Source organism: Protopterus annectens, chromosome 2.part0 (genome assembly GCF_019279795.1).
Source record: "Protopterus annectens isolate FY-2018-M chromosome 2.part0, PAN1.0, whole genome shotgun sequence".
NCBI classification, from domain to species: domain Eukaryota; kingdom Metazoa; phylum Chordata; order Ceratodontiformes; family Protopteridae; genus Protopterus; species Protopterus annectens.
In genome coordinates, this window is record NC_056728.1 from 946,961,836 (window position 1) to 946,988,759 (window position 26,924).

The window sequence follows — 26,924 nt, forward strand, 5'->3', positions numbered from 1 at the left end:
CAATTCCCGGTGGCATTTCATCCCCTGGAAAATGAAACTGCTTAAGGTACATAAAAGCTACCGCTGCAAATACTTTGACAATCCTGTTTCAGCACTATGTCTTAACGGCAGTTTTGAAGAGTTTAGAGTCTATTCGTAAGCACCAGTCGCAGAAGTAGATGCACATACAGGAGATGGTCAATGAGAAATCCTCTCAGCATGTGTAAAACAGGGGTGCTGTCACGTGCAAGAGAATCCATGACGGCAAGTGAGTAGAACAGCTGACCAAAGTGCAGCCTGATGTCAGTGGTTAAAAAATGGAAACTGCACCTGGAAAATGCTGGTGTGAATGACTTGAGATGTACCTCCCTGGACTACATGAAAAGAGACATAGAGGAGCTCTCTGACCATGTTGCCCAGGCTGGTATGACCCTGACCTTGAGTAGCATCTTGCCCTCACCAAGAATGATGCCACAGTATAAAGACAAAATGATCAGTTTCAACAATTGGCTAAAGTATTGGTGCCATTCAAAGGGGATCCAGTGTCTGTCAGCCTGGGATGACATGCTCGACAAGCCACGTTGCTTCGCTAGGGACAGCTTGCACCTGTCATCCTTAGGCTTTCGTATACTGGCCAAGGCTCTTGCCACCCCCATAGTGCCTTTTTTAGGCAAGGCTCAAAGGACAAACCCACCTCCATAGACAACCCAAGGATAAAAAAACTAAAGGTAATGCTACTCAATGCCAGAAGTCTAAACCTCAAGATGCACGCACTCGAGGCTCTCCTCAGTATGGAGAAAATCGATGTCTGTGCAGTAACAGAAACCTGGTTCAAGGCTCCTGAGAGCACCCCAGCACTACCAGGTTATAACTCATACCATGTGTTTCGGCCCCAGAACTTGGACCAAAGCACAAAAGGAGGGGGAGTATCTATATTCATCAAAGATACCTACACCTCCAGGTTAGTGGCACTGCACGAAGCATCAGAAACCATCCATGTGCAACTAACAGCGGGCAAAACTGCCTTTCAGTTTGTAGCCTGCTACAGAACACCCTCCCTATTACAGGAACCCCACTTGGCATTTCTGAGAACACTGGAGAATATGAAGGTCTCTCCAAACACTATGTTATTGGGTGACTTCAACTACCCAAACATTGACTGGGAAAACTACTCAAGCCCAAACACCCTCGCCCAATGGTTCCTTGAATTTATAAACTCTAATTCAATGGAACAACTGGTCACCGCTCCCACAAGAGGGAACAACATATTGGACCTGGTCATCACCAACATGGGGACTCTATGTTCCACACCAGAGGTAAACCCCTCATTGGTAAGATCAGACCATAAACAAATTTCCCTGGACATCCATATCCCCTCCCCACCCCCAGCCAAGGAAATCACTGTAAAGAATTTCTCAAAAGCCAACTTTGCACTTCTCAAGACTGAGGTGGAATCCTTCAAAGCCCCTGGGCCAGAGGATAATACAGCCCAATCCGTAGAATCCTTTACAAATGCATTCTATGAGCACCTGCAGGAATGCATGGATCGTGCTACCCAAATAAAACCAAGACTCACTCCTCCAAAAACAGGAGACCGGTCTGGTGGATCCCGGCCATAAATAAACTATACAACAGAAGGAGGAAGCTACTACATGACAGAGCAAAATCCCAAAAAGGGAAGGCATCTCTGATCAGTATTAGCAAGAAACTTTGATCCCTCATAAAATCATCAAAGGCCAGTTTCGAAAGAAAAATTGCCCTAGCCACTAAAGATAATCACAAGGCCTTCTTTAGTTATTCTGAAACCACACAAAAGACCAGTGAAAACAGCTCTACTTTCCAAAATAAGAATTTAATAAAAACCTTTTAGTTGTCTCTCCTCTCCTAGCGCCTCGGCTGCAAGCCTTTACAGGAACATGGGCGGAAACTCCCAGATATGCTCTGAATTGTTGCATAACGGTACAAAATATACCGAACCTACAGACATAGCCAACATCCTGGCAGACAGATTCAGCGCAAACTTCTCCCCCCCCTTCCCCCTCAAAGGAGCAAATGCCTATTCCTACTGAATGTAACCTCCCTGACATCACAGATGCACAGGTGAAAGCTGCCCTCTCCAAAGCAAAAAACACAGCATCTATGGGACCGGACAGTGTCCCAGGCTGTGTCTTACATGAGCTCCAAGAAGAACTGAACCCTCACATTAAGTCACTGTTCAAACTTAGCCGTACTACAGGATATGTACCCAAAGAATGGCGTAAAGCTACAGTGGTCCCACTTCACAAAGGTGGTGCCACAACGGATCCCGGAAACTGTTGCCCCATAAGCCTGACTAGTCTGGTCTGTAAAGCTATGGAGAGTATTATCATGGAACTCATAAACAAAGACATTGGGAGCCTCCAGACACTGGACCCTACCCAATTCGGCTTTGTTAAGGGCAGATCTTGCCTCTTAAACCTAGTTGATTTCTTTGAAACAGTTACCAAAGCCATAGATGAGGGCAAGGTAGTCCACACAGCCTACCTGGACCTCGCAAAAGCCTTCGACACAATACTCCACTCGGGCATCATAAAAAAGCTTACCAGCTTAAATATCAACCCCTATATCACAGGATGGGTTGCAAACTGGCTCAGAGGTAGAACCCACATGGTCAGAATCGCAGGTGCCATGTCCGAATCCAAACCAGTTACAAGTGGTGTCTCACAGGGCTCAGTTCTGGGACCACTCTTGTTCGGTATATACTTCTCTGAGGTTCAGGCTAACACGGGGGGATTATGGCTGACAAAGTTCGCAGATGACTGCAAACTGGGGGCCATAATCGAATCTCCAGCTGTCACAAGCATCCTCCAAAAGGGTCTCACAGAGACGGATGCTTGGTGCCAGAGTCAAGGCCTCAAGCTAAATGCTAAAAAGTGCATAGTCATCCCCTTTGGGAAAAACAAGGTGCCCACAAATTACCACATAGGTGGTAATCCATTAAGTACGGAAGAAGTAATTAGAGATTTGGGGACCAACGTAGATAGTAATCTCTCCTTTGATAATCACATTGCCAAAGTGGTTAGAAAGACCTTCTATATAGCCCACCTTATCACGAAAGGGTTCGCATCTAGATCAAGAGAGGTCATTGTGCCCCTCTACACGTCACTCATCAGGCCCATAACTGAATACAATGCCCCTTTTGGGATGTACCTTACCCGACACCTGCAGCAACTGGAGAGACCCCAAAAGTACCTCACCAAGAGGATCATGGGCTACAAACAGATGTCCTATGCAGCTCGACTAAAGAAACTCCAGCTTTACTCAGTTGCTTACCGCCTACTCAGAGGCGATCTATGCCTGATGTACAAAGCCATGTCAAACCCAGAATTAATGGACATGCTCCATCTCAAAAAATCCAAGTCCCTTAGAGCTACGCGCTCCAGGGACCTAAACCCCAGCACAAAAATAAATAGGACATGCTGGAGGGACAGATTCAGATTCAGATTCATTTCCCAGAGGCTCCCCACACTCTGGAATAGAATCCCAATTCATGTTAGACATAGCCCCTCGCTGACCCTCTTCAAGCGAAATCTGGACGCGTGGATGGGAAATTGCAAATTCACCCCTGGGATCTCTTCTGTGTCCCTGCTAGACAGAGGCACAGTAAACTAATCTTAAAAGGGTACCTTCTGTGACCTACTTTACAGAGGCACAGTAGGCTAATCTAATAGGGAGGCAGAAGCCAAATACAGTCTGGTTAGGCTTACAAATGCCCTAGGGCAGATAGCCTAGTATCTACCTATGAACCTAAAATAGCTTCTTACATATTGTGACACTACACAAATTCTTAGCTTCTCACTTTTGACATGCACTTCATAGACTGAACATTGTAAATGCTAAAACTATATAAAAGTCACTCATGCAAAGACTTCTACAATCCTCCTTCAACAACATGTCTTATTAGAGATTTTAGCGACTGTATTCATGGTTATCAGCAACATAAGTAGCTAGATGCACACACAGGAACTGGTGGGTACCACCCAGATTATGATCTTTAACAATACATACCATACAGCTGTACACCTTAACAAATTTGTTCCTTTTGTCCTAATAAAGAAGCTGAGACCCGCGATGGTGGTGCTGCGGTAGCGTTGTCGCCTCACAGTAAGACGCTGTCGGTTCGTTTCTCAGCTAGAGCGTCTTCTGCGTGGAGACATGCGTGCATGGGTGTACCTTCGTTGAAGGTTGTGTGTCAGGCCTGGCAAGCCGGTACATAAAAATCAACTGCCAATCATTAGCGGACCGGAGTTCCGCTGTGGCGACTCCTAACTGGGAAAAGCCGAAAGACACATTCAAAGAAGCTGATATCTTCCACATCTTCTGGAGTTCTAAAACAGTTTATAAACTGCGGTGCTCACTGAGATTCCTCTTAGAAAAAACAGGCTACTCAAAATCTACTTTGTCATGGGAGACAGCAATACTACATAATTTCAAAAGTAATAATAACAGTCTCAGCAAAAACATTATAACAACATTATGCACCCTATTAGCATTTTACATAGCTAAAAACTGGATAGACAGATCCAAATTATCTTGGTCAGAATACAAGAACATGGCAAAAAAAGCATATATTGACTAAGAAACTTTACACAAAAAGTCAAAAGAACCAAACATATTATCAGAACTATTCCAAAGCTTTAACTGATATTCTGTCATAAATGGCAAAACAAATGTAAATACATATGGATAGTAAACACACCTTTTAGTTAAAAGTAGTAATTCCATTAACTAAGGTGACATTTTTTTGTAGATATGTATATATGGCATAGTCGTGTAGATTGTTTGTATTTCATTTAGGTTGGTGTTATGCTTCAAGTTATACTCTCGTTTGTTAACATCATATACAAGTGAATTGTTGTCTTATTACAATATTCTGACTAAGTCATAACATAAGCATAACTTCATGGTAATTCATTATTGTAAACTTAGCAAATCTGATTTTATTTAGTACGGTGTGTTTATACCTAGTGTAATAACTTGCCCATGTCAAGTAATGTGTAACATCAACAGTTTCCTATGTTGTGTTCTGTTTATCTTTTTCTTTTTGCATTTATGAGTGAAAAATATTTAATAAAAATATGTTTGAGAAAAAAGAAACTGGTGGGTAAGTAACCAGATGTTCTTCATCTCACATTGCTGCAGTCCTTACACTTGGGTAGTCCGCTGTCCTCGGTCGGCCCGAATATCAAAGTATTAGGCTGACGTCGGTCAAGGCGCTCAAGACTGACATCAGAACGTCAGTGTACAAATGCGCATGACCGACGTCATATCCTCAGTCTTTTTTGCCGCATGGTCCGATGCAGAAGCAGCGTTGCAAGTGCCGTTCGGCGTTCTGAAATTTTTCGAATTCGGAGTTTCAGACCGAGTCAAAGTTGGCTAAGTACCCCGTTGGGGAATATTTTAGTTTTTTCTTGCCTCAGTGGTTTACCGGATGTCAGAAAAAGTGAATAACTGTATTTCTTGTGGGAAGCAGATACCACATAGAGATTATCATACTTTGTGTATTCCTTGTTTGGGGCCTGAGCACGACGTTGTTGGGTGTCGCTTTTGTGCTAGGTTCAATAAGCGCACTATTAAGAGGAGGTTAGATTGTGCCAGGTTGGTCTTCGGGAAGCGGTGCAATTATAATATGCCGTCGGATGCTCCGACGCCCGCTTCTTCGAAGAAGCGCAAAGACAAAGCAGCTAAACCCAGGCAAGAAGAGTCGTCCGTACCGGACGCCGGTTCTTTAGAGGCGTCAGTGGAACCGGTGGTTCCGCCGGAGGCTTCTCTGGAGTCCCAGGGGGAGACTTTGATATTGCAGGATGTGGTCTCTCAGGAGGCAGGTCAGGCTGAAGGGGCTTCTCAGGTTACTGTACTCCCCTCCCTTCCTAGGGTGGTTAGGCCCTCTCCTTCTGTTTCCAAGGCTTCTCCCAGAGGCAGGCCAGGTTTAGCTTCTGTTGGTGTCACTCCTAGTTCTACAGGATCTGTGCCCAAGAAGCACATGCTTAAAATGGCAGAAGATTTAATTACTTTGATTAGAGGTTCTTTGCCCCCTCCTGATAAGAGGCCTAGGGTGGAACCAGAGTTGGGGAATTTTGAGCAGGCTTCGGATGTTTCAGAGTCTTCGGCTGAAGACTTGCAGGAGTACTCTCCTTATTCTGATTCTGATGCAGATGATTCGAATCCTTCTGCTTCTCCTCCAGAGGATTTTTCTTTTTCAGAGACTCTTCATTCCATGAGGGAACATTTTAAGTGGGAAGGTCAGGACTTCTCTGATTCCAGGAAAAGGCTTAGGGAATTTTTGCTGTTACCCCAGCATAGGCCTTTGGCTATACCACCTGTTCTGGATGTTGTGGAGGATGTGTTTGCAGAGGCTTCACTTAATCCTGATTCTTTGCCTCCTGCTCCTGTTAAACCGGATAGGTATTACAGGGTGCCTGAGGCTCATAAATATCTTTATAAGAGTCCTAGGGCGGACCCAGAAACTGTTAGTCAGGGACCTAAGGGTGTCAAGGCCTCTGTTGTAAAAAATCCGGTTCCTCCAGATAAAGAGGCCAGAGCTTTGGATAGATGGGGAAAGAAAGTCTATACTTCTTCCACCTTAGCTATGAGGGCTTTGAATTGCCAGTTTCATATGTTGAAATATCAAAACTGTCTTCTTTCTCAATTGAAGTCTAAGGTAGATGCTCTGGCGGAAGGCATTGAGTGTAAAGAATTACAAGATTTGGTGCATGTCTCGGAACAGGTGGGTAAGCATTCTTTACAATGTGGTTTTGATGCTGTACAGGCCTCGTCTAGGGTGGCTGCCACTGGTTCAGTTCTTCGCAGGCATGCCTGGCTGAGGGATCAGAATTTATCTGACCATGTTAAGACAAGGATTTTGGATGCTCCTTTACAGTCTGATGTGTTGTTTGGTTCACCTGTGGAGTCAGTCTTGAAGAAAATGGAGGACAAGGCTAAGTCTATGCAGGCTGTTAAAGATTTTTTGCAAGTTCAGCCTCCGAAGTTTAGTAGGAATTGGCCTGCTAAGGGATGGACGTATCCTTCTTATGATTCTCAGTCTAGGGGTAGATCTAGACGTGGTAGGGGCAGGACTCGGAGTTCCTTCAGACCTAGAACGGGGAGTTCACCTGCACAGTCTTTGGGTGAGGGCAGGGGCCAGTCCTTTCGTAAACAGGCCCAATGACCTACCTTTTCAGCTGCCAGATCCTTCTCGCCTGGCAGCACCTTTGGGAGGAAGGTTGGCACTCTTCAAGGAAAATTGGAGTTTGATTACTCAAGACAGATGGGTATTGGATATCATACACCAAGGTTACAAGTTTTATTTCCATACCTTGCCTTCTTTCAAAGGCATGCCAGACGTTCCTCCTCAGCAAAGACTAGAGGCTCACAAACAAATTTCTCTGCTACTTCAAATAGGGGCCATACAACCGGTCCCTCTACCAGAAGTGGGCCTAGGATTTTATTCTCGCCTGTTCCTAGTACCAAAGAAGGGGAACACGTGGAGACCAATTTTGGATATATCTATCCTCAACACATATCTGGACATTCCCAAGTTCAAAATGTTGACGTTACAACAGCTTTTGCCTCTGCTGGGCAAAGATCACTGGATGGTGACTCTGGATCTCAAGGAGGCTTACCTTCATGTTCCTATCAGGCTCAGTTGCAGGAAGTATCTGCGTTTTCGGGCTGGGACTTCTCATTATCAGTTCTCTGCATTGCCCTTTGGTTTATCTACTGCGCCCAGAGTGTTCACGAAAGTTCTGGCTCCAGTGATAGCTTTCTTCAGGCTAAGAGGAATACAGATCTATCCTTATTTGGACGATTGCCTGATTTTGGCCCAAGAAAAGGACGAACTTCTTCATCATTTACAGTATGTGATAGCAGTGCTAAGATGCCTGGGGTATTCTGTGAACGAAATAAAGTCCAGTCTAGTACCCTCTCAGGACATGTGCTTTCTGGGTGTGCGACTGAATACAGCGTCCCAGATGGCCTTTTTGACCCCGGACAAACAAAAGAATCTTTCTCTTTACTTCCATCAGTTGTCTCATCAGTCCAGGCTGACTGCAAGGACAGTCCTTCAAGCCTTGGGGTTCATGGCATCTTGTATTCTGGTGCTTCCCAATGCCAAACTGCATATGAGGAAGCTACAATGGTATCTCAAAAATGTATGGACACAGCACTGCCAAGATATGGACACTGTCATTCAAATAATACCTTGCATTCAAAAGGAGTTTTTGTGGTGGGCTCAGGAATGTCACCTAAACAAGGGACTCTCTGTGACCCGAACAGAGGCGAGTCAGATTCTAACGACAGATGCTTCAGACAAGGCTTGGGGAGCTCATCTAAATGGAAAGTGGATACAAGACACGTGGCCTGCCAGACTTCAACATCTACATATCAACTTGAAGGAGATGTTAGCAGTCCAATTTGCATTAATAGCTTTCAAGGATTTGCTTCTTCCAGGGCAGGTGTTGGTTCTAACAGACAACACAACTGTCATGTGGTACATCAACAAGCAAGGGGGAACGCATTCTTATCCTCTATGCAGACAAGCAATGATTTTGTGGGAGACTGCTCTCAGTTTACAGCTGAATCTTCAGGCAAGGTTTCTGCCGGGAGCACAGAACTCCTTAGCAGATGTGTTGAGCAGACAAATTATGGATCCCCACGAGTGGAAATTGGATCCTCATGTATTTCAGAAATTGACAGTGTTATGGGGAACTCCAGACATAGATCTGTTCGCTTCTCCACTAAACTACCAGCTGCCAAGGTTTTGCACAAAGAGGTTTCATCCCACAGCTTGGAAAGTGGATGCTCTTTCATTCAAGTGGAGCAATCTTCATGTGTATGCCTTTCCACCTCTGCCTCTCCTCCCAAAGGTACTCCTGAAGGTCAGACAGGACAAGCCAAAGATGATTTTAATAGCTCCAGATTGGCCTCGACAGCACTGGTACCCATTACTGAGAAGTCTGGTACGGGAGCCTCCATGGCCTTTGCCTTCGATTCCACACCTGCTGTCTCAGGAGAACAGTCATTTACTCAATGTCAAACTTCACTCTCTACATCTAACAGCCTGGCATATTCTGTTTTAAACCCTGGAGGGTCTCAGCTTCCACAGCAAGTTTTGAATGTTATTTTGGAGGCCAGAAGGCCTAGTACAAGGAAAGTGTATGCAGATAAATGGAAGAGATTTTTATTTTGGAGTACAGCAAAGGAATTTGATGTTTCTAAGCCTAATTTAAGTGTGGCTCTTCAATATCTTACTGAGTTACTGGACAAGGGTTTGTCCTTCTCTTCTATTAAGGTTCATGCTGCAGCAATTTCTGCTCACTATGACTGTGACCCACCATTGTTTTCTCATCCTTTGTTTAAGCAATTCCTTAGAGGGGCAAAGAATATAAGACCCCCATGTAGAGCTCCTACTCCTGCTTGGGATCTCAATTTTGTGTTGGAGAAACTCACTCTACAACCTTTTGAGCCTGCAGCTACTGCCGAGTTGAAATATTTGTCATGGAAGACTGCTTTTTTGTTGGCCATTACCTCTGCGAGAAGGGTTTCTGAATTACAGGCCCTTATGGCGGTTGAGCCTTTCTTAATTTTCCATAAGGACAGGGTATCTTTGCGTACTAATCCTTCCTTTATGCCTAAAGTGGTTTCTAGTGTGGCTTTAAACCAAACTATTCATTTGCCTACTTTTTATGCAAACCCCCAAAATAAAGGGGAAAAGATTTTGCACACTTTGGATTTACACAGGCAGTTGCGATATTATTTGAGCAGAACTAAAGGGTTCAGGCAGTCTCAGCAGTTATTTGTTTCATTTGCTTTGGGTTCTCAGGGCAAGCCTGTGTCAAAACAAACTATTTCTAAGTGGATTGGGTTTTGTATTGCTTTCTGTTATTCCCATCATGGTAAGGTGATTCCAGCTGGGATTAGGTCTCATTCCACTAGGGCTACTGCCACTTCTACAGCTTTTTAAGGGGTGGCAACTAAAGATATTTTGGAGGCAGCTACTTGGAGTTCAGTGCATACTTTCTCTAAGCATTACCACCTTCCACTTTACTCTAAATCTAGGGCTGGTTTTGCCACTGCAATTTTACAGGGCATTTTGGCAGCTCCTAATGCTTTATAGTTTTGCCATCCTCCCTTACCTCTGCTTTGGGATTCTACCCAAGTGTAAGGACTGCAGCAATGTGAGATGAAGAACATAGTACAGTTTTGTACCTACCATAAATGTAGATGTTCCAAGATCCACATTGCTGCAGTCCAATTTACCCTCCCTCCTTCCCCTCTGTAGTTAGAGGCGGTTGTGTGGTTTGGGTTGTGAATATTGTGGATATTGTATATATTGTACATATGATTAGTGCAAGGGTGGTTGGTTGGTTTTTGCTGTCTTTTGGTTTTGACCTTTCTTTTTAGGGTCTTCTGACATCTGGGGCAAGAAAAGACTGAGGATATGACGTCGGTCATGCGCATTTGTACACTGACGTTCTGATGTCAGTCTTGAGCGCCTTGACCGACGTCAGCCTAATACTTTGATATTCGGGCCGACCGAGGACAGCGGACTACCCAAGTGTAAGGACTGCAGCAATGTGGATCTTCGAACATCTACATTTATGGTAGGTACAAAACTGTACTTTTATTAAGATGGCAGCAAGTCCCAAAGCCACGAACTTAGAACCTACGAAATAATGAAGCCACATTGCACTGTATAATGCAAATGTTGCTGACAGAGAGCAGAAAGTACATTATACAAGCAGGTCTTATCCCTCCCTTATTATTGCAGTACTTCCTGTACATGTATAATGTAGAATTACCTCACTACACGTAGTAGGGAACAGCCAAACTGTTTGAAAAACATTACTGAATCATTCAGACTGTCTACAAGCTTTGAACTTGTCTCCATTCTGTCCTTCATGGCAAGTTCATGATTATATACACTGTGGCACAGTTGGTGTTTTGATCTGTCAGAAATTCTGTTTATTGTACTAGAAATGCTGAATGTATTCACCGTATAATATAAGAATCTTGAAGCAGCATTTATTGGTTATAAAATATGGTAATGCAAAAAGCAAATGGCCCAGGAGATGAGAATCATGTGAGAAATGCTGTTAAAAGTAGGCTAGAAGCCCACAAAAGCAGACATATTTGTCTGCCAATAAAGGTGGATTTTGGGTCTAGTACAAAAAGTCTAGGAATACCATGACCACATGAAACTGTGCAGCTGTGGAATGTCAATGGCAAGGGTGTACATTGATTACAGCAGAAAAAGTAGATATGGCTGGATTTACAACAGTTTGGTTTGAACCACTGAAGAGAAAATGTTTTGTTCCTGTTAAGAGATTTTGGCTTAAATCAGAACCGCTAGTTTATATGTTCAGAACGCTGAACTGTGAGTTACACTGAATTGTGCAAATGTGTGCTATCATTTTAAAGTAACCCACATTTAAACTGAAGACATTTTTTCCCACTGTGTTATTCTTGCTACAAATAAGTAAACAAGTTCAGCACATTCATTTAACTTTTATTCTTTCAAAGCTTTTCTCTGTGTTGTGCTTTATCAGTAGGACGGAACGGTGTGATATTCACATAATACTGGGTTTTGAAATATGTCCTTTCCCTGGTATTGTGTGGTCTTGGAGTTGGTGCATACATATGTGTGTATGTATATATATGTATACAGTGGATATAAAAAGTGTACACACCCCTGTTAAAATGCCAAGTTTTTGTGATATAAAAAATGAGACCACAATAAATCATTTCAAAACTTTTTCCACCTTTAATGTGACCTATAACCTGTATAATTCAATTGAAAAACAAACAAATCTGTTAGGGGAAAAATATAAAAAATAAAAATCATACAATATGCTGGTGGCATAAGTGTGCACACCCTTAAACTAATACGTTTTTGAAGCACCTTTTGATTTAATTACAGCATTCAGTCTTCTTGGGTAGGAGTCTATCAGCATGGCACATCCTGATTTGGCAATATTTGCCCACTCTTCCTTGCAAAAGCGCTCCAAATCTGTCATATTGCGACGCCATCTCTTGTGCACAGCTCTCTTCAAGTCACCCCACATATTTTCTATTGGATTTAGCTCTGGGCTCTGGCTGGACCATTCCAAAACTTTAATTTTCTTCTGGTGAAGAAATTCTTTTGTTGATTTGGATGTATCCTTGGGGTCATTGTCGTGTTGAAAGGTGAAATTCCTCTTCATCTTCAGCTTTCTAGCAGACGCTTGAAGGTTTTGGGCTAAAAGTGACTGGTATTTGAAACTGTTCATAATTCCCTCCACCTTGACTAAAGCCCCAGTTCCAGCTGAAGAAAACCAACCCCAAAGCCTGATACTGCTACCACCATGCTTCACCATGCTGGGGATGGTGTTCTTTTGGTGATGTGAAGTGTTGTTTTTGCACCAAACGTACCTTTTGGAATTGTGGCCAAAACATTCAACCTTGGTCTCATCAGACCATAACACATTTTCCCACATGCTTTTTGGAGACTTGATATATTATTTTGCAAATTTTAGCTGGGCCTGGATATTTTTCTGTGTAAGAAAAGGCTTCTGTCTTGCAACCCTACCCCAGACATATGGAAAAAACGGGAGATTGTTGTCACATGTAGTACACAACCAGTGCTTCCCAGAAATTCCTGCAGCTCCTTCAGTGTTGCTGTAGGTCTCCTGGCAGCCTCCCTGACCAGTTTTCATCATGTCTTTTCATCAATTTTGAAGGGGACGTCCAGTTCTTTGCAATGTCACTGTTGTCCCATATTTTTTTCCACTTTTTTATGACTGTCTTCACTGTGTTCCATGGTATATCCAATGCTGTGGAAATTTTTTTTGTACCCTTCTCCTGACTGATGCCTTTCAACGAGATCCCTTTGATGCTTTGTAAGCTTTCTGCGAACCATGGCTTTTGCTGTAGCAGGCAACTGAGTAATTGTCAGGAAAATCCTACTAGGAAGCTGAACTTTACTTGGGGTTAATCAGAGTCTCTTTGATGGTAGGTGTGTACCCAAGAAGGTGCTTCAACAAAGTATTAGTTTAAGGGTGTGCACACTTACGCAACCAGCTTATTGTACTTTTTTTATTTTTTATATTTTTTCTCTAACAGATTTGTTTTTCAATTGAATTGTACAGGTTATAGGTCACATTAAAGGTGTGAAAAGTTTTTAAATGATTTATTGTTGTTTGATTTTTTTATATTTTAACAGGAGTGTGTACAATTTTTATATCCACTGTATGTATAAATATATATATATATATATATATATATATATATATATATATATATATATATATATATATATATACACACACACACACACACACACACGGATCAACTTCATGTAGTCAACTTGCCATTTTGTTGACTTTCAGATGATCAGCACAAATTTGTCGAAAGTTTAAAGTAAAAAACACCCTGGACATCATATTTTCCCACCAGGATACTAACTCTCAATGTGTTCAGGCACAAAAAAAATTTATTTTGACACGGGCATAAAAGGATGTACTGCACTTTGATAGGGGTCACATAGCAGCCTTATAAGTAAGAGTCATGACTTCAGGTAATCTAGATGGTAAAATCTTGAACGTTGGTCTCATAATCTAAGTCATGTTTTCCTCCTCATTTATACAGGATCAAATAAATACCTACTATCTTTTGACATGCCTAAACATGTTTTAGATTTAATTAATTGATTATCAACAACATAAGGATGCTCAAGGTCAGTCTTTTCAAAATGCTTATCAATATTAAGTAAAACTGAGTGATAAGAATGTATCATTTTGTCCTTGCGAGACACAATGATCACTTAAATTAGAAACTGCAACAGCAGTCTTTGTGATATCTGCAAATTTACCAAACAAAACATTTGTTTATTTAAGAAAAGACCCTGGGGATCCCCCAACAGAAACCTAGTTAGCCACTCTGTCATGATAGGAATGGTCATGAAGTCAGTTACCCACCCAGTGTAAAATTTCATAAAAATATTATTAAATGAAAAAAACAGCCAAACAGCACCCAAAAGCCAAAACTGGAACAAAAACAATGTAAAATGATAATAACCAGAGAGGCTGCCACAGCTGAAACACACTTTAATGAAATAAAATAAAGTAATGCAAAGGATAAGCACTTTTGCATAAAATACGCTTCATCAGATCCATATAAAAAATAAAACAACACAGCTCTTTAAAAAACATTATGATAACCAATAATAAAAATTAACATGTTGAACATCCAGTCAAATCACCGATTCAGTTTACGCCCTTTAAGGGCTGGTTTTAAACAGACATTAGCATTAGTGCCTGGATATTTATCAGCCTGTAGTCTTAGTATCCATTGTAACTCAGCCTGCTCTAAATGATTGTTAAGATCATAACCCCTAATACTTGCATTCACACACTGTAACACCTTAAAAGTAAATTTATGACCAGTTTCCTCACTAATATGTTTGGCTAAGGCATTTTTCAAATCCATAGTTTTAATATCGTATAAATGCCTAATTATTCTATCTCTAAACATCTTGACTGTTTTCCCCACATAAAAACGGGAACAAAAGTCACATGTAGCTAAATAAACCACATGTGATGTGGAACAATCTGCATAATGTTTGGGTTTAAAGTTAAAGTTCAAATAAGGATGCTGAAAGGTCTGTTGTTTAGAAATCACAGAACAAACTTTACAGACCCGACATGAATATGTACCTAATCTAGTCACTCTGGATAACCCTTGTGATCTACGATTACAGAGTAGGTCTTTAATATTACTGCAGTTTTTAAAAGTAAAGCTGGGAATATATCCAACAATATCCGCCGTTTGTTTATCAGTGGTCAAAAGCTGCCAGTTATTATGTATAACATTGCATATTAAATCCACATCATTTGTGTACTTGGTGATAAACCACATCTTACTGCAATGTAATGCTTTCTCATTATTACTTCTCTGATGTGAATTGATTCCTGTGTGTCTCTTTCTTACTCTGTCTCCTCGAATCCTATCCACACATCCTCTATCATAACTTCTGTCTATAGATTGCTCAGACAGTATGTCCATAGCACTGAGGAAATCCTCTTCCTTAGTACACAACCTAGATACTCTAGTGAACTGACGTCTAACAATATTGGGAAAAATGTGTCTCGGATGCATACTACCATAAGAAAGCAACCCATTCCTCCAGCATTCCTTGCGATACAGAGTGGCGGAAATATGCCCTAAGGAATCCTTATTAAGCTGCACATTCAAAAAAATCAATCTTACAATCAGAGACATTCAAAGTGAATTTAAAAAATGTGTAGTAGATTCCAAAAATGTAACAAACTTATGTAATAGTAAGTCTCCACCTGACCACAAAAGAAAAGCATCATCCACAAAACTTCAATAAAACATAATGTATTGTGAGTAAATATTGTTGTTAAAAACATAACTCTGCTCCCAGTTGTACATAAGATTAGCATAAGAGTTTGCACACTGGGTGGCCATGGCGACACCCCATTTCTGTAAATAAAGGTCTCTATCAAAAATAAAAACATTATTCTCCATATTATTAAACTTTTAGTCATTTACATTAATGATAAAAGTCAAGGGAAAACTGAAAAAGAATTATAAATACACCATATTACTGAAGGTAGGCAGACTACAAAAAGTTATCTTGCTAGTTCATATGTTAAACTAGACTGTCCAGAGGTCACATTTAAACCTCATACCTTTGATTCTATGAGGTTAAGACCTTAACCATTATGCTAACCGTTCCCCTTTATAAAACCACTGTGGTAGATGATGATTGTTTTATAGTATAAGTAAAAAGTATCTTTACTGACACAGTTCTTAGGAGAGAAATGTTAAGCATTCAACAGGAAACAAGATCTGACACACACAGTACTGTTGTGTCATGTCAGTAAAGAACCATGTGCCTTTGTGCATTCACATTACTCGCATGACACAAAAAATAAAATAAAAATTAAAAATGTCTCTGGATAGAATAAGTATAATGTCTGGATGGTTGAGAGTTATTTATTTTTATTTATAGTCTTTGTTAACTAGGTTATCTCATTGGTTTGTGGGCCATTTTCAGTGGAGAACCAGGAGCACTTTCTGATGAAATGATTTGTTCGTAGTTATATGGTAGGCAGCTTCAGAAATTATACCCAGGACTAAAGGATGAAGTACATTAGCATCTTGTAGCCTGACTCCTGTGCACTAAATGCCAGACTGACTGTTACATAGAATTTACTCCTACCCTGAGCATCGGCCTTGGGATTAAACCTGACCTGACAAAAATAAACTATAAATGTAGTAAACACTATATAAATTTTAATATTTATTGAACTCTCACCCAACCAAGGTACTATAATTATATATTATACCCATATTCCATCTCTATATTCAAGTCATTGTAGTTCTTTTTACTGTAATATAGTTCAGTTACTGGATTATTGGTACCTGTGCTATTTTGTTTATTAGGCTTTTTTAACAGATCAGGACAGGCAGTAACCCTGTCGTGTATTGTTTGATTCTACAGATTGAACAAGTGAGTCAACTTAATGCCTTAGTGAAAGCCCAGCTGGAGTACCATGGACGGGTGACTGATATACTGCAGCAGCTCTCCATAAAGTTAGAGCAAAGGTGAGTTCTGGTCTTATGTCATCCTTTGGCAAGTTACATGGTGGTCCGCAGCTTTTTTAATGCGCTCATGCTTACTGTCAAGTTATTTATCTGTGCTGCAGAAAAATAAAGTGTTAACAACACACACATACTTCCATCTAAGCCATTTGCAAAGTTGTGTGTTTATGCATACAACTTTGCAAAGTTGTGTCTTTACCCTGTCTTTGTGTTGTGACTACCTTTATTGTAGAGTAATTCTGGTTTATTGTAGTCAGTGTGATGTGATTAAAGTGTTATTGTATACAGTAGTTTCTTCTCAGTGTTGCTGGCAACCCAAACTCTGTTAGAAGAGTATAATATTAGAATCCACAGATTATTACTGGGAGTGGATAAAACACAGTGTAAACTTCATAAGTGAGGAACAGCCCCATGGCCTTTCCTATTTCTTCAGTCATAACTAGCTGTAGTAGAATATGCAATCCCTATTAATTTAGCTCCCATCAGCCAGCTAAATGCCATATTTAGCAGGCCAACGTATTCCATCCTCATTTATCTGCTGTACCTGCATTATGAAGATCATTATAAGATATTCAAAAAACGGTGACCGTTTTCAAACCTCTCCAGAGCTTTATTACAATACTTGACTGATTATTAAATATAGACAGATTTACTGTCCATATAATTGAGCAAATAGAGTGGGGATGCTACATTGTGTTGCATACGTCCAGCGCACATAATGAATTATAAGATAACAAAGGTTTAGTAACCCTATATACAATTCACCCCACCCCCCCCAAAAAAAAATGACTGTACCTTTTTTTTTTTTTTTTTTTTTTTTTTTTTTTTTTTTTTTAAGAGTTGTAGTAATAACAGTGGCACAACACATTGAGCATTGTTGGTTAGGATACTAGCCCAAAGGTCAGATGTCCACAGCATTAGCCTTCTCTGTTCCAGCTTTTCTATATGTATAAATAAATAAATAAATAAAAACAAGGAGGAATGTAAACTTATTATTTATTCAAGCAGCGCATTTCATTTACACTGCCTCAGTACCACTAGAGGGCTCAAACCCTGATTATGGCCCAGCTGTCCCAGGTTTGATTAGCAGCCAACTGATGGAGTGTTAGAGAGGGATGGGGTTGGTATCCAGACCTGTGATGTCTCCAGTGTCAATTCCTGGTAGAAGCTGGCAACAGCACTCTGGTTAGGTGTTCTTACAAGAGCAAAATAGGGTGGAGACATGGCTGAGCTGCCACGAAGATGGGACGATGTATCACATAGCTCCCTCAGGCATACCAGTAGATCTGCAAGGGAATGGAGAACAACACAGGTAGGCCAAAAAGAAAAAAAAAACAGGCTGGATGTATGACAATGTGTCCTTAGTTTCCTTGGTGGTCCCAGCGAAATTTGTAGACATTGGACCAGAGGTAGACTGGCATGCCAGCAAACTCATTAAGGACATGGGGCATTGGATTGCCTGTCCAAATGATGGAGAAAGGTGGGCAAAAAAAAAAACATTTTACATAGGTCTTATCTACAGTACATTATAAAAATAAAGCTACAAGGCAGATCAGATTAAGTTGACAATATTACTGAAACAAGAAATAGGCAGAAATTAGAAATCTGAAGCTTGAAAGAAAGTTAAAGAAAGGCTGTGGAAGAGAAGTGGAACAGAGAGAGAAACATAAAATTAGCCTGAGTTGTGGCTGTAATTTCCTATCTTTTCCTTTTTGAAGGAATAGTATGCTAGATTCTGTCCTCTCTGTGGAAGTTAAAAGTTCAATAGTTAAAAGTTCAATAGTTCTGAGAATAATTTATTAATGCTCAATGTATACTTGCCTTACAACAATGACAGTGGTCTCACCTGGAGTTTCAAAGTTCTTTTCCAGTTGAATACCTAAGAGAGGACAAAATCTACCTAGAGTAACCTTTCTGTCAGATTTATCTGAATAATGGGAAGTCATTTCTTATGTGCCATCCGTCCAGGGGAGTGCAGCAGTGCAAAATTGTGCTTCTCATATGAAGCATTCATAGCTGATATTGTGCTTATGTGTTTGTTAGCCATGGCGACAGCACTGTAAGTTTTGCACAACTGCAACAAGCAAGACTGAATATGAATCCTGAAGAATGCATTTTAAAATAGCATATTGCATTAGTAGACATTTTCAAACATATCACTACTGATCGGTGCCAGAGATATGAAGAAGAGTTGTTCATAGATTCATATGTATGTTCATATGTATTGTATGAACTGTCCACATAAAATGCTTATGTTATAAAACAATAAATATTTTATAAAAACATAAAACCATGTACAAAATGGTAAAATAAAGCAGCATGAAATAGCACCATCTAGTGGAAAAAGAAAGAATGATTACAAAAGTAAATAAACTGACTATGTAAAATATATATAAATATATAAATATTGTTCTAGTTATTGTTTATTTATTTATTGTTTGTTTGTTTGTTAACCGGGTTAGTCCAGCTGGGCTTGTCGCCCCTTTTCAGTGGAGACCCGAGGAGAAAAGTTCCACTACATAGTAAAACAACATTATGTAAAACACACACTGGATGTCACAGAACATTACAAGTTGCAAAGTTACAGAAAAGAAAGCACTAAATAAAAAAAAGTACTTGACCAACATCACAATAGACAGAATAGGTTACATAGTAAAGATCAGTACAGAGGCATCTATTTTACACTAAAGTATATGTTACATTACATTTAGGAGGATGACATTATAAGGGTATGTGCAAGGTAAGCCTGAGGCCGGCATGCATAAAATTTGTGGAAAGCTTATAACATGATATTTTTGTTAGTTTTAATGGGGATTTTTTTTTTTTTTTTTTTTAGGTGGGAGCATGTGAAGGGCATTCCCATCTGGAGGACAGATGGGAGAGAAGTGTGGATTTGAAATTGTTATGGTTAGGTAAATTACGTAGTGGGGAGGGTAGAGAGTTCCACAGTTTGGCTGTGGTGTGGGATAGTAGTAACTGGCCAGGTGGATGTAAGGGTTTGTGCACTTGTAAGAGGTTTTGACCTCTGGATCTCAAGGAGCGGTTGGGTGTGTAGGGTATTAGACATTTGGCGAGAGAAGGGCATAATGTTGGTTTGAAGATGAATTTGTGAGCTGTGGTAAGCTGGAGGTATTTTAGGTGGTTGGGGAGTTCTAGCCAGTTGAGGGTGTGTAGAGAGTGGCAGTGATGGGAAGAATTCTTAGAATTGGTTACGAATTTGCAGATTTTGTTGCAACAGGATTCGAGTTTGGAGCGAAGGCCAAGTTGTATGTTGAAGAACAGGGGGACACCATACAAGAGGGAGGGGAGAAGAAAGGAAGATGAGAAGGTTTGCCATAAAAAGGGGGTGAGGTAGTAGTTGTGTCTGTAGAGAAGACCAATTTTTTGGTGTTTTTTTTTGATTGTGGAGAGAATGTGGGAGTCGAATTTTAGGTTTTCATCTATGGTGATGCCAAGTAGTTTAGTACCGGGAATGATTTCTAGGGGGGGGTGTTACTGTGGCTATTGATGGAAAATAGGTCTTTGTTGAGTTGGGAGGTTTTAGTGGGAGTGAAAATCATTAGTGGGAGTGAAAATCATTAGTTTTGCTTTTTAAGTGTTTAGTGCTAGGTATAATAATTGTCGTTGTATTGTTGTGGTTTATAATTTAGCAGACCTGAGTTTCAGAACTGGCTTTAAAGATACCATGTCATTTAACCCTGGATGGTTACTGGCATCCATCACCAATTGCCAGTATACATACCTGTATTCAAGCCGGGGCTCCCAGGGTCCTAAACTAATTTAGTAAAAAGGGTAATAAACAATGAATGGAACAGGTTTGCCAGGTTATCAGATTTAAACTGCATATTTGAAAAACAACTTAAATATGTATACAAAAAAGGCCATAACATCAAAAATATACTAGAAGGAGGTTCACACAACCAAAATTATGGCACTTGTTTGAGTAGCAAGAAAGGAACACATACGAGTGAAAACTGCCCTCAATGTCATAATATCTGGAATGGAGAGGTCCTGTTTTTAAAATGTAGAAACAAACATATTGTGACTAAAGGGTTTGCAAATTGCAGTACCACAGGTGTTATTTACATTGCCCTCTGCAGTTTATGTGATTCTTTTTATGTGGGTGAGACAGAGGGGAAGTTAAAACAAAGAATATATGAGCATGGATACGATATAAGAAAGAAAAACGATAACAGTGCCCTGTTCAAACACTCGCAAGTATGCGCAAATGCTGAGCTTAAATTCTTTGTGATAGAAGCTGTACCTACTGACCCCAGGGGAGGACCCTGAGAGACCCGGCTTGAACACAGAGAGTTATACTGGCAATTGGTGTTGGATGCCAGTAACCATCCAGGGTTAAATGACATGGTATCTTTAAAGCCAGTTCTGAAACTCAGGTCTGCTAAATTATAAACCACAACAGTACAATGACAGTTATTACACTTGTTGTTGTTGTGTCTTTCGGCTTTTCCCGGTTAGGGGTCGCCACAGCGGAACTCTGGTCCACTAATGATTGGCAGTAGATTTTTACGTGCCGAGTTGCCAGCCCTGACGCACAACCTTCCACGAAGGCACGCCCATTCACACATGTCTCTACACCGAAGACGCTCTTGCTGAGAATCGAACCGGACAAGGTCTTACTGTGAGGCGACAACGCTACCGCAGCATAATATTTATATATATTTATATATATTTTGCGTAGTCAGTTTATTTATGTAATCATTCTTGCTTTTTCCACTAGATGGTGCTGTTTCATGCTTCTTTATTTTACCATTTTTTACATGGTTTTATGTTTTTATAAAATATAGCAATAACCCACGCCTGGGTGTGGGTAATGCTGGATTTACCCTCAGTTGGTATGGTTTGGTCACGAGGGCAAAGCCCGAGTGGCCAAACAAAGACAACCATGGATAAATCCAGCATTACCCACACCCAGAAGTGGGTTATTGCTATTATACAATGACATTATTTAAGGAAAAAAAATTACTTTTCTTAAATAATGGCATTGTATAATGCCTCCTTGCTGCCCTTCCCAGCTGTCTGGTATTCTGCGGCAGTTCTGATGTACTGCGCATGCGTATGCTTATGCAGTACATCAGAGCTGTGGGCCAAAGCAATGGAGAAAGCAAGATCTCCGTTCCTTTTTACAAAGTGCCTCGCTATGTTAAAGGAGTTTAACATTGCGAGACAGCTTTAAAAAAAGCAACGGAGAATCTCCTTTGCTTTTTTTAAAGCTGTCTCGCTATGTTAAACCCATTTAACATAGTGAGACACGTTTAAAAAAAGCAACAGAGATAGAAAGATCTCCGTTACTTTTTTTAAAGCTGTCTCGCTATGCTAAACTTGTTTAAGATAGCGAGACAGTGTGTAAAAAGCAACGGAGATCTTGCGTTCTCCATTGCTTTAAAAAAAACAGTTGTACTAATGGAAAAAGTCCGGGCGACTGGACCTTTTTCCATTACTATAACTTTGATTTACAATGTGCACGCTGACCAATCAGCGTGCACGTTTTAATTATTGTTTTATAACATGAGTATTTTATGTGGATAATTCATACAGTACACCCTACATGATGCATTTTACATTACAAAAGTTTTAAGACTGACTTCATGTTACAGGTTTTATTTTATTCATCTTATACATTCTGTATTTTAATTCATTTATAGTGAACCTTCATTGTTAATTGATCAATGCTTCTTATTGGTTAATTTCCATTTGAAAATGTATTTAACATGGCTTTTGGGAAAGTACATGCCTATCTGATGAAGTTTGTAAGACGAAAATGTAAGGGGAACTGTTTTTACAATGTTTATATGCTTGATGTGCTTTGTGCTTTTAAACTACTGTGTTTGTGTGTATTTTGGATTAAACTTCTGTTGAGTGGACCAGCTGGTTTCTGGTGCCTTTCTATAGGTTATTAATAACTTTTGGGCATTTACAACCACTTTTGTACATTTATAGATATTGACAACATACTGCCCGACAGATTCAGTGCCAACTTTGCCCCTCTCTCCCGTCGAAGGTCCACTCTCAATATTGGAAGAATGCCAGGCACCCAGCATTACTGCAGCACAGGTTAAAGCTGCATTGTCCAAGGCCAAAAATACAGCTTCCATGGGACCTGACAATATCCCTGGCTGTGTTCTACATGAATTACAAAGTGAACTGGCACCACATCTGTGTGCCCTGTTCACTCACAGCTTCACCTCAGGCTTTCTCCCTACCAAATGGCACACTGCTACAGGCATCCCTCTCCATAAAAGAGGAGTGACTACCTACCCTGGAAATTATTGCCCCATTAGCCTGACAGTCTGATATGTATGGCTGTGGAGTGCATCTTTATGTACCTAATTAAAAAGGATGTAGAGAAACTCCAAACTCTAGATCCCACGCAATTTGGTTTTGTGAAAGGTAGATCATGCCTGCTCAATTTGGTTGACTTCTTTGAGTCAGTCACCAGAGCTGTGGATGAAGGTAAGACAGTTCATACAGCCTACCTTAATCTGGCCATGGCCTTTGATACCATTCCTCACTCAGGAATTATTGATAAACTTACCAAATTAGGCATCAACCCCTATATCATTAGGTGGGTTGCAAATTGGCTCACAGATAGAACCCACAGTGTGAAAGTAGTGGACTTCAAGTCAGACTGCCGACCAGCCATGAATGGAGCCCACAGGAATCGGTCCTGGATCCACTCCTGTTTGGCATCTACTTCTCAGAAGCCCCGGCCAACACGGAGGGACTCTGGCTGACCAAGGTCGCAGACGACTGCAAGCTGGGAGGCATTATTTACTCCCCAAGTGATGCAGACATCCTACAGAAAGGCCTCGCTGAGACCAATGACTGGTGTCGAAACCGTGCCCTTAAGTTTAACGCCAAAAAATGCGTTGTCATTCCCTTTGGGAAAAACTCAGTTCCCACTAATTATTACATCGATGGGAGCCCACTGAACACTGAAGACGTCATAAGAGATTTGGGGACACAGGTGTACAACAACCTCTCCTTCAACCACCATATTGCCACTGCGGTCAGAAAATCCTTCTATGTGGCACATCATATTACCAAGGGTTTTGCATCCAGGAAGAAAGAGGTTGACATGCCTCATCCATTTTCACTAATCTATCTAAGAATAACCTCAACAAATTGGAAATGTCCTACAATAACATTTCCAGATTTGCTACAGGCAACCCATTTAGAACCCACCATTGCTTTAATTTAAAGCAGTTAGGATGGCTTGAACTACAAAACCTGCTTAAATTCCACCAACTAACCATTGCCCATAAGACTCTTTATCGACCTTCCAGTACTCCTATCCTATCTACTCTCATCATTCCCTATAATAATCTGAAGTCCTTACATTCATCACACAAACTTCTTGTACACACCTCTAAACCTAATAACAGGGCTCAGGATTCTCTCTGCTCTAATACTGTTGAAAAATCCTGGAATCTTCTCCCCACTGACCTTTCCTCACTTGCCTCTAGATCCCTCTTCAAAAACAGACTGAATCCTTTCCTCAGAACACACTGGTTATGCCCCTGTACTAAACCTGACTAGTCATCTATCTCTTCAAACTAGGCTCTGCCTACCCTATACTTCTCATTAACTAGTTCTACCTTCCTTATTAACTACAGTTACCATCTCCCTCTACATTACATTATTTCCATCCTCTGTGGATACTTACTATTGGGAGAACTCTTTATTAATATAACTATACAATAACCTGCCTTCTTTTTATTATATACTGTACCTGTATGTTGTATTGTACCTACATTTCACACTGTTATGATTTCTGCCCTCTGAAAATTCTGTGTTAACCTGTAATATACATTGTATATAGGACTGATGTTGTTATTTGTTGTTTCTTTCTTGGAGCTTATCTCCCTGGGCCTCTAATGAAAATGGACATATATCCAGTTAGACTAGCCCGGTCAACAAATGTAAAATAAATAAATAAATCATTTCTCTCTACTCTTCCCTCATTAGACCAATCATAGAGTATAATGCCCCATTTGGCATGTACCTTACTAGACACCTGCAACAGCTGGAGAGGCCACAAAAGTACCTCACAAAGAGGATCTTAGGCCTTAAACATATGCCCTACATGGACAGACACAAAAACTCCAGCTGTTCTCTGACTCATATCGTCTACTAAGAAGCAGTCTCTGCTTGACTTACAGAGCCATGTCTGACCCAGCTCTATCAGAAATGCTGCATGTAAAGTAATCCCAATCCCTCCGCACCACACGCTCCAGAGACCTCAACCTCATTACCACAATCAACAAAACATGCTGGGGAGACATGTTCATAACCCAGAGACTACCCATGCTCTGGAATAGACTTCCCATACATGTCAAGCAGAGTACCTCACTGGCCATCTTCAAGAGAATGGGATGGGAAATAGAAACTTCACCCCGGGAATCACTCCAGTGGCTCTACTTGATAGAGGCACTGGGAACTAACATTGGGTGGCACAATGCCAGGGCACTTCTATGGGCTAGGCATGTAAAGGCTCCAGGGCCATTAGCCTAGTACAAACCTATGAACCTATAAACTGGTTGCATAAGTGTGCACACCCTTAAATAAAATACTTTGTTGAAGCACCTTTTGATTTAATTACAACATTCAGTCTTCTTGTGTACACACCTGCCATCAATTAAAGAGACTGATTAACCCCAAATAAAGTTCAGTTGTCCTAGTAGGATTTTCCTTACATTTACTCAGTTGCCTGCTACAGCAAAAGCCATGGCTTGCAGAGAGCTTACAAAGCAAAGCATCAAAGGGATCTCATTGTTGAAAGGTATCAGTCAGGAGAAGGGTACAAAAAAAATTACCACAGCTACCACGGCATTGGTTATACCATGGAACATTAGTGAAGACAGTCATCAAAAAGTGGAGAAAATATGGAACAACAGTGACATTGCAAAGAACTGTACGAGCCTCCAAAACTGATGAAAAGACAAGACGAAAACTGGTCAGGGAGGCTTCCAGTTGACTGACAGTAACACTGAAGGAGCTGCAGGAATTTCTGGCAAGTACTGGTTGTGTACTACAACAATTTCCCGTATTCTCCATATGTCTGGACTATGAGGTAGGGTTGCAAGACGGAAGCCTTTTCTTACACAGAAAAGCATCCAGGCCTGGCTAAAATTTGCAAAACAATACATCAAGTCTCCAAAAACATGTGGGAAAATGTGTTATGGTCTGATGAGACCAAGGTTGAACTTTTTGGCCACAATTCCAAAAGGTACGTGAGGCACAAAAACAACACTTCACATCACCAAAAGAACACCATCCCCATGGTGAAGCATGGTGATGGCAGTATCATGCTTTGGGGTTGCTTTTCTTCAGCTGGAACTGGGGCTTTAGTCAAGGTGGAGGGAATTATGAGCAGTTCTAAATACCAGTCACTTTTGGCGCAAAACCTTCAGGTGTCTGCTAGAAAGCTGAAGATGAAGAGGAATTTCACCTTTCAACACAGCAATGACCCCAAGCATACATCCAAATCAACAAAAGAATGGCTTCATCAGAAGAAAATTAAAGTGTTGTAATGGCCCAGCCAGAGCCCAGACCTAAATCCAACAGAAAATCTGTGAGGTGACCTAAAGAGGGCTGTGCACAAGAGATGCCCTCGCAATCTGACAGATTTGGATCACTTTTGCAAGGAAGATTGGGCAAATGCTGCCAAGTCAAGATGTGCCATGCTGATAGACTCCTACCCAAGAAGACTGAATGCTGTAATTAATTCAAAAGGTGCTTCAGCAAAGTATTAGTTTAAGGGTGTACACACTTATGCAACCAGCTTATTGTACATTTTTTATTTTTTATATTTTTTTCTCCTAACAGATTTGTTTCTTTTTCAATGGAATTGTACAGGTTATAGGTCACATTAAAGGTGGGAAAAGTTTTGAAATCATTTATTGTGGTCTCATTTTTTTTTAATCACAAAAACCTGGCATTTTAATAGGGGTGTGTACACTTTTTATATCCACTGTAAGTGTCATAGCAGAGATGAGGAGGGACTAGACCAGAAATGGAGAGAGATCAAAAGTGGAAATGTAAGACATGGAAAGAAACCCAAGGTAACAGAAATGATAGCTGTGACAATGGGGTCCAATTAGAAGTTGGGGGTGGAATAGACAGTGGTAGGGAAGGCAGGAATGAAGTACATGAGTGAAGACAACTAGGAGTTGCTGGATAGTAGTCAGAAGGTAGAACTTGGATGGCAAATGAAATACACGGTCCAGTGAAAGCAGGTAAAAGGGCTAGCATTAAAAGTAAAATGGGTCTACAGCAGC

The 26,924-nt window shown here is 40.7% G+C and overlaps 1 protein-coding gene across 3 annotated transcripts in view; it reads left to right on the top strand.

Moving 5' to 3' along the window:
* SH3GL2 (SH3 domain containing GRB2 like 2, endophilin A1) overlaps positions 1-26,924 on the top strand; it is a 2,269,193-nt gene that overhangs the window by 2,035,774 nt on the left and 206,495 nt on the right. For all 3 annotated transcript variants that reach the window (XM_044061202.1, XM_044061204.1, XM_044061205.1), the window contains exon 7: positions 16,523-16,626. In XM_044061202.1, coding sequence (XP_043917137.1) covers positions 16,523-16,626 — 104 coding nt within the window. The remainder of the gene's footprint in view (positions 1-16,522; positions 16,627-26,924) is intronic.